At 34.3% G+C, this 12,141-nt stretch overlaps 3 protein-coding genes across 4 annotated transcripts in view; 2 read left to right on the forward strand and 1 right to left on the reverse strand.

The window, feature by feature from the left end:
- Positions 1-1,939: 1,939 nt before the first annotated feature.
- On the forward strand, positions 1,940-2,836 carry Kmn2 (kinetochore Mis12-Ndc80 network component 2). The gene is made up of 4 exons (XM_067763406.1): positions 1,940-2,048; positions 2,157-2,281; positions 2,456-2,554; positions 2,606-2,836. Exons 1-4 carry the CDS (start codon positions 2,045-2,047, stop codon positions 2,660-2,662), a joined length of 285 nt encoding a protein of 94 aa, XP_067619507.1. The 5' UTR covers positions 1,940-2,044; the 3' UTR covers positions 2,663-2,836.
- Positions 2,570-4,163, reverse strand: PIG-H (Phosphatidylinositol glycan anchor biosynthesis class H). Its single transcript, XM_067763404.1, has 5 exons — positions 4,099-4,163; positions 3,168-3,754; positions 2,974-3,101; positions 2,831-2,908; positions 2,570-2,760 (listed from the first exon to the last, which is right to left on the reverse strand). The coding sequence occupies exons 2-5, from the start codon at positions 3,499-3,501 to the stop codon at positions 2,677-2,679; spliced, it is 624 nt and encodes a 207-aa protein (XP_067619505.1). The 5' UTR covers positions 3,502-3,754; positions 4,099-4,163; the 3' UTR covers positions 2,570-2,676.
- Positions 3,664-12,141, forward strand: part of flfl (serine/threonine-protein phosphatase 4 regulatory subunit 3 flfl) — a 74,605-nt gene continuing 66,127 nt past the window's right edge. The window contains exons 1-2 of one of the 2 annotated variants that reach the window (XM_067763399.1): positions 3,664-3,692; positions 3,752-3,833. The gene's annotated coding sequence lies outside the window, so the exon portion shown is untranslated. Of the gene's footprint in view, positions 3,834-12,141 lie in introns of both variants that reach the window. The other variant, XM_067763398.1, reaches the window with a different exon arrangement.

Genomic DNA, 12,141 nt, shown 5'->3' on the forward strand with positions numbered 1-12,141 from the left:
CTGATTATACGCTTTTTTTTTTGATTTGATACATCAACTTCCGACGCAGTACGATTTTGATGTTTGCCCATCGAATTAACAAAAACAAAGTACATGGAATTTTTATTTATGTTTGTAGGTATGTCATCATGCTGCCACCTTGTATCGTTCCGCCATGCGTTGATATACGTCTTCATTACAAAATGGTTCTTATTCTTGTTTTAGCGTTGCCACACTTCTTGTTTTAAATGTAAGGTGGTGTTGCAACAAGAAACCCTACAAGAATACTGACTATCATATGACTATCATCTGCTTGTCAGCAATGTCTACCTAACGATCAGCGCCTCATACAAACTTTCTATCACAAACTTAAGGGAACTTGCGCAAATGTGATGCAAACAACTGTGTACGTGTGAGTTTTTGTCTCCTTCTTATACACCAACATGGCCTACTGATTAAGTATATAGCCGTACTGCTCACTCTCATTCCTTTTCCTGGATCAGTGCTGACACTATAACTATCAAAAAGTGTCATAAATGATAGTTTACTGTAGATATCAGGTTTGACTGTTATACTATCATAAATGACCATTGTTATATTCCGCCAAAAATGAAACAATGCTTTTTGCTTTTTATTTACTTTATTTCATTACGTTTTTAATTTTGTACGTGATAAAAGCATACGTGTTTCTTATTTGTTTAAAATAAATAGTTTTATAAGAATTCGAGTTCAGAATGTTCAATTTAAATTCAGAAAATAACAAAACAACAGAAGAGCGCTTTCCTCATGCGGAAACACATTTGGGTACATGCGAACATGCGTGTGCGAACAAAGGAACATACGTAAATTTGAGTATCAATGTTGACGTCATCGCAGGATCAGCATTGTCAATTACAAGTGTGAGTGTATTAGTAAAACTATCAGCGTTTCTTGTAGGGAAAGTTATGCTTAAGTTATGTTTATAAGTTTTTATTTACAAATGTGTAAACTAAAATATAAAAAAATTTAATGAATTAATCAAAAAATTTCTGGCCTTTTTTTAGCTTCTTTTTTTCTAAATTTAGCCTTTTCTAACCTTTTTTTTTGCCAATCTAGCTTCTATTTTTTGCATCACCTAGCAACACTGGATTTAACTGTGGTTGCCCTGGTGGTTGCCTACGAGGTGGTAGTCGCAGTGATATTCCTGCGGCCATCATTAAAAGTTCCAGATACTTTGTTTTTGTGAACCGGTGGGCTAATGTCAAAATCGCACCGCGTTGAAAGGTGAAGGGTCAAATCGTATAAAAACGACAAGTCAGCTGTCAACTTAAATAGTTGCCGTTATTGGGAATTTTTCCACACCATTGGATTCTTTCGCGATGCCACCTGCGCGAAATTAACAAAAAATTGTTTTAACCACCCCAGGCAGACATGAGTGAGGGTGAATCCTACCTTTTTCCTATCACTAGCCAACTGGTATGTTCCAAGGGTGACTCTCCAAGTGGACCATAACAATTTCCTCCTCTGTCGCTGACTTACGCACTTGAACACCATTTTCGGCCAGCATTGAAACGATTTGCTGTGTGCTGTTGTCGTCCATTTCGGATTACGGAAGATATTAAAACTTTTTTGGCGGAAGAAATTTTCCGGAAGATATTTTTCTTCAATATTGTAACTAAAATTTGCCATTTTTTTTCTTTGGTACGGTACCACACCTAATGCTTTAGTAAGTCGGTTGCTATGTATCAATTGATTCTTTATTCGGTGTGTATTCAATCTTTTCATTTTTTTGTTGTTCACAATAGCATTGTATTACGATTCGTAATAGAATATGCTAATCGTAATTTACAATACATTACATATACACATATACTACAGAATCAAAAACCAAGTTCTCCAAAAAAAGTTTCTAATAAATGTACGTTACCATTTAACTATAATTTCCCGCTGGGAAGCTAATCCACTTACATTTAAATTTTTGCGTCCTTTCATTCCTAATATCAACAATACAGCTAAAGGAAATGTCAAAATATTTGTTGTATTTCAAAAGAGAGTAGAACAAAGGTGAAAATAAAACGAATTTGTAATGGGTCAGCATTTTAAACTATTTGATTTAAAACATAAAAGTATTGAAAGCATACATTTTGATTCCAAGACACTTTTCTAAACTATAGTCTAATCATTCAATTTATCTCTAGATGAACGGCTGCAGCAAATTTTTCATCTAAAGCCCTTGCAAGAGGAAACTATTACATATCGTAGTAATATGAGGATGTATAAGACTTTGATGAAACAGACGTGCAGAGCTGAGCTTCATAATTTGGTAAAAAATTCCTGTAGTTTTTGTAACAAAACATGACTTATTTATTACATTAAACATGTTCCTTCAAAGTTTTGTTCTTTAAATGCTTAGTTAAAGTAAATTCAAAAAAAAAAAAAATCAAGGTTTTTAAACAGTTTTGCTCTTTCAAGTAATAATTTGTTAAAATATATGCAGGTAAACGTGGTAATGGACGTATCTTGCACTGAAATTAAGATGGTCGATCAAAGTCAAATACCACAGTTTTCTGAACCCCGTCCGGACTTAACACCTAAAGCAAGTTACATCATATAAAATTACTTTACATTTATTGTCACATATTTACAGATTGATACATTGCGGGAAGAGATAAAGATGACTTCTATTGGAATGAAACTATTATAAAATATACTTTGTTTTTATGAAGGTGCATTGCTATTTGGCATTCTTTTATTAAGACAAATGTATATCTTTTGCAAGCACTCGAATGATGGATGTAAAGTCTGAAATATAAAATTTTATCAATAAAGCAAGTTTATATGCGTCCGTATCTATGTATCAATACAAGCTTACATTAAATATTGAAATTATTGGCTTCTTTTGGAAGAGCTCTCCTTGTGTTCTAATAATAAGTATATAATGCACATCCAACTAAGGGATGGTCAATAGGTTAGTTATGCCTAAAGTACATATTTACAATTTCTCGGCTGCCTTACATTTTCAATTACTTCGTTTATAACGATATCATAAATATTATTAACCGGAATGAGCAAGTTGGAAGAGCGTTGCAAAAACCGTACTGTATGGCACTGAAGAGCAAGATCCAAGCAAAATATAACCCTTTCTATAGAAAATAAAATAATTGTTCAAGCAGTTCGGTACTTTTTGAAGCAAATAAAACCGACTTTACCTGATTGGATCAGTGAAAAAAGGTTGATGAGTCGATACAGAATCCACAATATAAAACTAATATCACACAATGCATGCTTGCTGAACCATACTTCTCTGCTTGACGTAGAAATAGTATAAGCTATCCAAACAAATAGAAACAATATTATATGTTTAATCTTTTGACGTTTCTGCGAAGAATATTGCATATTTGTAAGTTCTATTTCGATGGCATCTTGTCCATATTCGCTCAAAGTTAGCTGCAAGTCGGGGGTTTCATTGCCATCGTACAGTTGACCGCGGCTATGACACAGGCAAACTTTCTTAGAGCGCTCCGGCGGAGATGTTTGTGACATTGCTTGGACGGTAGGATTTATCCACAGCTTTTGTCTTTAAAAAATACGGTCAGTAAACTGCGAGCATTGATTTTTGTTAGCTACACCATTCACCTACTACTGCTTACCGCTGTTGTTGTCAAACATATTTGACGTTTATTTTATGTACTTCATTCGTTTACGGGCTTCGAAGTTGGTGTGACAGTTTTTAGGTATTCATGGTGTATGAAAATTTTTTTATAGTTGCATAATCGAAAAACTTTTTGTATAGGTGCTAAAATGGGAAGATAAATGTGTGCTTTAATGAATAAACTAAAACTTTATAAGATTGCATGGAAACTTAAGCGAAATTTGTAAGTAGATACATTCCAAATATGCGAATTTATCTCAAGTGCTTTTGAATGTGTGTTTATCAATTTTGTCATTATAAGCCGTTTATCATATGTAATCATGTATTGTCATTCTCCGCAATATCTCACACGAAAATTCGTAAATATTGACAAAACCAAGAAGTTTTATACAAAAAAATGTTTGTAGTATTTGTGGTTGATTTGTATTGAAAAAAGGATTTGGAAATAGAAATTATAAAAAATTGTTATGCATATAAATGCAACAAACCTTTATTAACACGCAAAAACGTGTTTTGTGTACTTCTTGAACATGCAGTAATTGCACAAACTACGGTGCCACCTTGGGGCGAAGAGTGAGGTGTCGGTGATAGAGCTTAACATGCCAACCTAATAAAACCGCACTGCGTTTTTTTAGCGCACGCAAACAACCGGCGTTTTTTGCCCAAACCCAAATAAGCATACGTTGCGACAATGTAAAGCATGCGTGCAAACGTCAAATCTAAATGTCACGCAGAACAAAAATTTGGAAATCGAGTTAGGTTTTCACGCAGCAAATTCAATTTGGGCTGCTCTCATACAAGTTGTATGTGCATGAGACATTTTTGACAGAAACTGACTTGCGTGCGTTTATATTAGGTTGGCATGTAAGTGCCTAGCCGGATTAAGTTTCTGTAGTATTAGTAGTTCATACATATTTATGAATTATTGTGAGAACATTTTGCCATTCAAATGTATTTTCATAAATTTAAAGTGGAGTTTTGTCATTTCATTCATATTTTGCAAATGCAACATTGTGTTCCGCCGCCATTTTCGATCTTCGAATGTTGAAATAAATCGGAACACTTGGAATCAGTGTTGTCGTTGCCACTTCATTTGGTTTAGATCACTTCGTTTCTCCCTCAAAAAAATCACTTGTTGAGAGTAAAAAATCACCCCTGTATAAAAACAAAAATTTTTTTAAAGCCTTTTAAAATGACATTCGCTTACGAACTTCCAATTATAAGAGCTTTACAAAACTTTTCCATTTTTTTTTAATATGGGGGTTGGTATAAACATTAGAAGTGACTATTCGTTTATTCATTACGTATGAAAAAAAATATATAAATTAAAAACAAGTAAGGACGGGACTGCCTTCCGTTTTCATCAATAATGAATAGCAGTGAACTATAATCTGATTTAAAAGGTGAGCTGTTAGTAGCTCAAAGAACGTCACATTCAGTCCCGGTTTTTCAGTGCAAGTTTTAACAGTTAAAGTAGAGTTTAACACTGCCAATTTGGTTGCTTAAATTTAGATGAACGGCAAAATTATATGGTGTTGACCTGAGTTGCAGGGTTAAACTTCAGTCAACTTAAAAGGAAGCTTAAAGCATATATGACACTACTTTAGTTTTGCTTGGAATTCTAAGCTAAAAAAACTGACGAAACTTTATCGGAACTTCAAAACACAACAACAATTTCTATCATGAAAAAGCGAGACCACTATTCCCCAAAAATTAGTGAGTTTGACATGTTTTGTTTATGTTTTACATTTTATTTTTACATTAACACTTTTAACAATAAAAACAATGCAAATAACACGTGAAAAATATTTCGGTCTCTAATGGTTCACTTTTTTCACAACAAAGTTGATTTTAATTGTGTTTTTATGCACTAAATTTTCAAACTAAAAACAAAATTTTCATGTGTCAGAAAAAAATAATGGAATAACGGCCAAATGTCAAAAAAACTTATCGAAATACAAACTGGCTCGTTTGTTTTTAATGAACTAGATTGTATTTCCTTGTATTTCGTTTATTTTTTAAAATATAGTTTACACACTTACACCAGTACTGAAGCCGAATTAGGAGGGAGTGCGACAAAAAATTGAAGATAAAATACAAGAAAAAATACACAAAAATAAAGTGGTGTCATATAGGTATAACCTTGCACTTAAAAACCGTGCCTTAGTACTGCAAAGGGAGGGGTGTATAGTTATAGTCCAATTAAAATAAGACTTAAAGCTAGTGCTGTGGAGGTGGTGGTAGCGTGCTCCACCTACCACACCGAAGATCCTGGGTTCACGTCCCGCCAATGCAACATCAAAATTCTAGAAACAAGTTTTTTCCAATTAGAAGAAAGTTCTTCTAAGCCCTGTCGTACCTCGGCAATGATATAGCAAGCCCTCCGAGTGAATTTCTGCCATGAAAATCTTCTCGGTGAAAACTCATCTGCCTTGCAGATACCGTTCGGAGTCGGCATTAAACATATAAGTCCCGTCCCGTCAATTTGTAGGACAAATTAAAAGGAACACGAAAGAGAAGCTCGGTTTAAAATCTCGACGGCAGTTATCTCGCCTTACATTTATTTTCGTTTTTTTTTTTTAAAGTTGGTTACAGCATTTTTACATAACTTTCTATAAGATATTTTTCAAAAACTAATAGCATTTTCTTTTCTGAAATAAATTGTTGCCTAAGTAAATGGTAAAGCTTTAATAGAGTTACTCCTACCCCAAGGCGAATCTATAACAGGTGGTGGCAAAGCGAATTCAATCAATTCGCCGTGCAGATGAATGTCAAGTCAAAAGAAAATTTTCATAGATTTCGATTAACTGACATTTTGTTGTACAAGGCTTTGTATGGAAAATTATCAAGAAGAAGCAATCAGCTGATGGGATAGCACCACCTGTAATAAATTCGCCTGGTCCTACCCAAGAAAATGTTCAACATTTATAGTGCATACAAAGAACATTTCAACTCACCATATTCACTCATATTAACAGAGTATATGTGGAACTTAAGAGCGAATTGAGAGTTTCACAGAGTTCCACGGCCACACCGCCATTTTATTCAGGGTAAAAGTGTAACGCTTTTGCGTTGCGAGCAGACAAACGTTTTCACAAAAGAATGAAATACCCCGTAAAGGTGTTGCCAGTTTTTTAGAATAGAACAACAACCCTTGCGCGGCGTACAAAAACCGTAACACTTTAGTCAGAAAAGAAAACGCAATAACTATAGAACCTATTTTATTTTGACTAAGGCCTATACGCAAAGGCTGTTTTGATTTGTAAAAATATATATTTCATGTAGTCATTATTGATATTAGTATATATATATATATATATATATATATCTTTATATATAAAAATCACGTGTCACATTGTTTGTCCGCGATGGACTCCTAAACTGCTGAAAGGATTTTGAATTTGTTTAGCACCCCGTGTTGAGTTTGATCTAACTTGAAATATAGGATAGGTAATATCTCAGTTTATTGTCGCAATATTATTTTATTGCAAATTTTTTTACGTGTTTATACGTAATAATAAAATGTTACGTATACCCACCGGCACTCATATTTTCAGGTGGTACGGATATACTTCCGTGTAATTGGTTGGTGTTTAATTAAACAACGTGCTTAGCAATAAAAAATATTATAGCGAATGATATCAAATATAGCACATCACCAGGCCCGGCGAGAGGGGGTTGGGGTATGGAATGGGGGGATTACCCCCGGACACAGGGTTTCTAAGGGAACCCGCGATTTAGAATAACTAAGACATTTTTTTTAATTCAGGAGAGTCTTTAGTTGTTCCATGTACAATTTTAAGCCGAATTTCAAAGCAACATTTCGTTTTAATATTATAGTGAAGTGTGAAAAATAAAAATCTATATATATATAAGGAAAGGCTAAAATGTGCGTTAGTTGGTCGCCGGTGTTTGAAGAGATGCGTCAGTCGATTTTGTTCAAACGTGGACCCGGGTACCCCTAGAATGTGTTTATATAATATGGATATCAAATGAAAGCTGTTAATGAGAGCTTAAGTACAGAGTAATATATTATACCGCTTGGTAACTAGGGTCTCAAAATATAGGCCAAAACGTGGACCCGGATACCCCTAGAATGTGTGGGTAATATGGATATGAAATGAAAGCTGTTGCTGAGAGCTCCAAAGTAATTTTCATTGTGATATTCGATTTAGTCGCATCAACCTGGCAAAACTGATAAATATGCATGCGAAGCCGAAATAGAGACATGAATTAATAATACCCACATACCTATTTACATACGTCCTATTCGTTTTGCCTGAAATTTGGTATATAAATTTGCCTATATTAGTCTTTACGATCCTTTTTTTCGGGAAGTAGACTAGAGACGGACTGGGACTGAGACTCGGGGTGGGACTGGGACTGGGACTGGAACAAAATACATACCACCCTCTGGAACAGGCATTAAGGGATGAAGAAGAATGAGAAGAACGTGAGAGAAGAGAAAAGAGAGGAAACTGAGAAAGAAATAGAATGAGACGAATATGGAGATAGATGAAGCGAAAAAGACGGAGGGAGGAGTGAATAAAAGGAGGATCAGGAAAATGAAGAGGGTGGGGGGAGGGCAGAGTTAGACGGAAAAAGCTTATTAGAATGTATGCAGATAGACCAAATTTAGGGCACAACAACGTCTGCCGGGTCTGCTAGTATATATATATATATATATATATATATATATATATATATATATATATCTTCTTATTAAAATATTTACCGTTTTTCTTGAATGCTTACCTATATGACACTACTTTATTTACTCTTTATTTCAATTAGTCAATGGACTTAAATCCTTACAGACTATGATACAAACTAAAATTAAGAGATAGTTATTTGAAAAATAATACGTGGTACTTAGAAAGCAGATTTTAACATATTTAACAGTTTCGCTTTTGGAGCAGAAAAGTCTAGAGTAAAACAGTACTGATAGAGTTAAACTCACGGAGAGCACGAGCAATGGGAGCATTACTGGAATAGTGGGTTTTAAAATTGTCACAATAAAATGGATAAAAACTGCGAAGACACCTCCGAGGAATATTAAATCGAATCCTATCCAATAAATATGGACAGTCAACGGACCCATTAATAATATCATACGTAAATGACAAGCAGAGTATTGATCTGTGATTTTCTAAAGACTTAAGGCTTAAAAGCATAAGTCGCGCAGAGTAGGCGGGTATAGGATCAGAGAAGTTTAAAGGATGAAGGGCATATTTGAGAAAAATTTTTTTGTTTTCTTTCAATTCTGGTAATAGCAGTTTGACTACTTGGTCTCCAGATTAGATCTAACAAAAGACGTGTAAAGTAGCTTAAACGTGTAGGGATCATAGAATTTGGCAGCATTGCGCCTCACAAAGCCAAGCATAGAATATGATTTAGAGGTTATGAAATTTATGTGCTTACTAAAAGAAAACATATTGTCAAAGACAACACCAAGGTCCTTAATCTCATTAACACATTGAAGCTCACAATTAGAAATACTATAATTTGTAGTTAGAAGATTAATTGACTTCGAGTAGGTCATTTGAAAGCATTTGGACGGATTCAAAGAGATACCGGAGTTCAGGCACCATTGGTGCAACTTATTAATATCATTCTGCAACATTAAGGCATCATCTGGCGTCTTAGTGGCAGAAAATAGCTTTAAGTCATCGGCGTATAGCAAACACTTCGCGAATGAAAAGCAACTACTTACGTCATTAATAAATAAGATAAATAAAAGTGGACCTAATATACTCCCTTGGGGAACCCCAGAAGTAACAACAACACAACTGTCTGTTACTTAAATAAGACTTTATCCATAAAAGAAACGAAGAGTGGAAACCAAGGCAACCTAATTTTTTAATTAAAACACTATGACGGATTTTGACAAAAGCTTTTGAAAAGTCAGTATAAATGCAATCAACCTGAAAACCTGCAGAAAAAGATTCAACACAATATTCACTAAAAAGAGCAGGATTAGAAACTGTTGATCTACCAGCGACAAAACCATGCTGGAAGGGAGATATTAAAGACTTAACCGCAAAACTCAACTTGGCATTAACAGCATGCTCAAAAGTTTTGGAAATGGTAGAAAGCTTTGAAATAGGTCTGTAATTACGCACATCATTTTTGTTACCACTTTTAAAGACGGGGGTAATGGAGGTGAGCTTCCACTAGTCAGTGAACGTACCGGACGATAGAGATTTATTAAAAATTATTCTTAAAGGAAGAACTAGAGTCGGGCAGTTTTTTAACAGGACTGAAGAAAACCCATCAACGTCTGTTTGAGACGAAGATTTAAGTTTGAGGATAGCATTACTAATATCATCAGAAGAGAGACAGATGGCACCAAAGTTTAGAGCAGTGTTAAGATTCGAGGAGGCATCAAACGATTGATAACTATCGTCGGCAGAAAATTTTGATTTAAAAAGCTCCGCAAATAAGTTGGCTGTATCATCTGGTGTTCGCGCTGAGTGGCCATCAAGGAACACTCCAGACGGTATATTGGAGCAACCTTTTTTGGACTTGATATAGCTCCAAAATGTTTTCGGATTCAATTTAATATTAGACTCGATTGTATGAATATAGTTGGTGTAGAAGCTTATCCAAATAATTAAATTTCTTCAAGTATTGCTTGTATTTAGTGAAGAACAAATGGTTCTTCGTATGTTTAAACTTACGCATATATTTATTTCTGATATTCCTCAATTTTTTCAACTCTTTCGTATACCACGGAAGTCTGTAAGCCCTCATTCTTCTCATAGGAATTTTATGCAGGCAGTGATTTAATAGAATAGATTTGAAAGTTAGGAAACTATTAGAAGTATCCAGTCCCTCAAGTACCACTTCCCAGTCTATTTCAGATAAAAAACTATTAAAACTGGGAAAATCAAACGAATTAAAGTTAAAAGTAAATCTGCTTTCAGAAGTATCCTGTGCATAACTATAAAAACTAAAATTAATAACCAAGGGTAGGTGATGCCTGTCCTTGTGAATGATTGAATTTGTACATTCACTGATTTCACAATTAATATTATCACTAATAAATATGAGATAGAGTAATCTATTTAAAGTATTAACACATTTGTTGATTTGCAATAAATTAAGACTAAGTAAATTATCAATGAAATATAATTCGTGATTTGAAGAGAGATTATTAGGTGTAAGACCAAAATTACAAACATTAGTTGACCAGTCAATATTGCATAAGTTGAAGTCACCAAGCACGCAGAGATGATTATCACTTAGGTTATTAATAACTAGCGAAACTATGTTGTCAGCGTGTGCCTTGTATAGTTCAAATGAACTGCTTGGTGGCACGTGTGATGCAAGGAGATATAGGGAGCCTTGTGAATCAGAACCATTAATGCAAACACAAATTTGGTCGAGCAGAATGTCACCATTACTAAGGGGAAAGAAACAGGAGGATAACTGACGTTTGACCGCAATTAAGACCCCACCGCCACGAAGACAACCAGTAGCATTAGCATCTCGATCTTTGCGGAATACATTAAAAAGATTAGAGTCGAAGAACTCACTGTCGAAAAAACTTCCATTCAGCCATGTTTCGATGAAAACAAAGACGTCATAATCCAATTGGGAACTGAAGGTGTGAACAAGATCGGCTTTGGTCCTCATCCCAGAAAGGTTTTCACGGTATTTTTCTTGTATTTTCTCTTATATTTTTTGTCACCCTCCTTCCTTATACGGTTTCGGCACTGGTGTAAGTGTGTAAACTATATTTCAAAAAACTAACGAAATGAAAGAAAAATAAAATCTAGTTCATTAAAAACACACGAACCAGTTTTTATTTCTGACAAATGGAAATTTGGTTTTTAGTTTGAAAATTTTTTGCATAAAAACACAATTAAAATCAACTTTCTTGTGAAAAAAGTGTACCATCAGATACCGAAATCATTTTCCTTTGTTATCTGCGTTGTTTTTATTGTTAAAAGTGTTAATAAGAAATAAAATTTAAAACATAAAAAAAAAACATGTCAAACTCACTAATTTTGGGGGGAAGAGTGGTCTCGTTTTCTCATGGTAGAAATTGTTTCTGTATTTTGAAGTTCCGATAAAGTTTCGTCAGTTTTTTTAGCTTGGAATTCAAGCAAAAATAAAGTAGTGTCATATAGGTATTACTTTTGTTTAAGACATTTGGTAGAGCCGTGTGTATGTAAAGTTTTACCGTTTTGAGAGAAATGTCAACTTTCGCAATCGTACGTAAAATAGATTTAAAATTTTGATTTTCTTTGTGTTTTGATTTCCTTTCGTTTGGCAATTGATTTTTACATAGCCTTGTCTTCAAAAACATAATTTATTACTGAATAATCACAACATGGCTCGTTTGCTTTTAATGAACTAGGTTATATTTTTCTTGTAGTTCTTCGGTTTTTTAAAATATAGTTAACACACTTGCACCAGTTCTAAGGAGGGCGAAAAAAATAAAAGAAAAATAAAGTAGTGTCATATAGGTATTACATATTGTACGTAGCGTTACAATAGCATAACCCCCCTGTACTTCCCTTTTT

Source organism: Eurosta solidaginis, chromosome 1 (assembly GCF_040869045.1).
Source record: "Eurosta solidaginis isolate ZX-2024a chromosome 1, ASM4086904v1, whole genome shotgun sequence".
Lineage (NCBI taxonomy): Eukaryota > Metazoa > Arthropoda > Insecta > Diptera > Tephritidae > Eurosta > Eurosta solidaginis.

What these genes read in the sequence shown, in the direction of transcription:
- PIG-H (XM_067763404.1), bottom strand. Translation starts at nt 3,501, where the DNA reads ATGTCACAAACATCTCCGCCGGAGCGCTCTAAGAAAGTTTGCCTGTGT. An exon ending in TAAACGAAGTAATTGAAAAT is followed by an intron (nt 2,909 to 2,973) that starts GTAAGGCAGCCG and finishes ACCATCCCTTAG; the next exon opens with TTGGATGTGCATTATATACT. An exon ending in CAATAATTTCAATATTTAAT is followed by an intron (nt 2,761 to 2,830) that starts GTAAGCTTGTAT and finishes TTTATATTTCAG; the next exon opens with ACTTTACATCCATCATTCGA.
- Kmn2 (XM_067763406.1), top strand. An exon ending in GAGCTGAGCTTCATAATTTG is followed by an intron (nt 2,282 to 2,455) that starts GTAAAAAATTCC and finishes AAATATATGCAG; the next exon opens with GTAAACGTGGTAATGGACGT. An exon ending in GTCCGGACTTAACACCTAAA is followed by an intron (nt 2,555 to 2,605) that starts GCAAGTTACATC and finishes ACATATTTACAG; the next exon opens with ATTGATACATTGCGGGAAGA.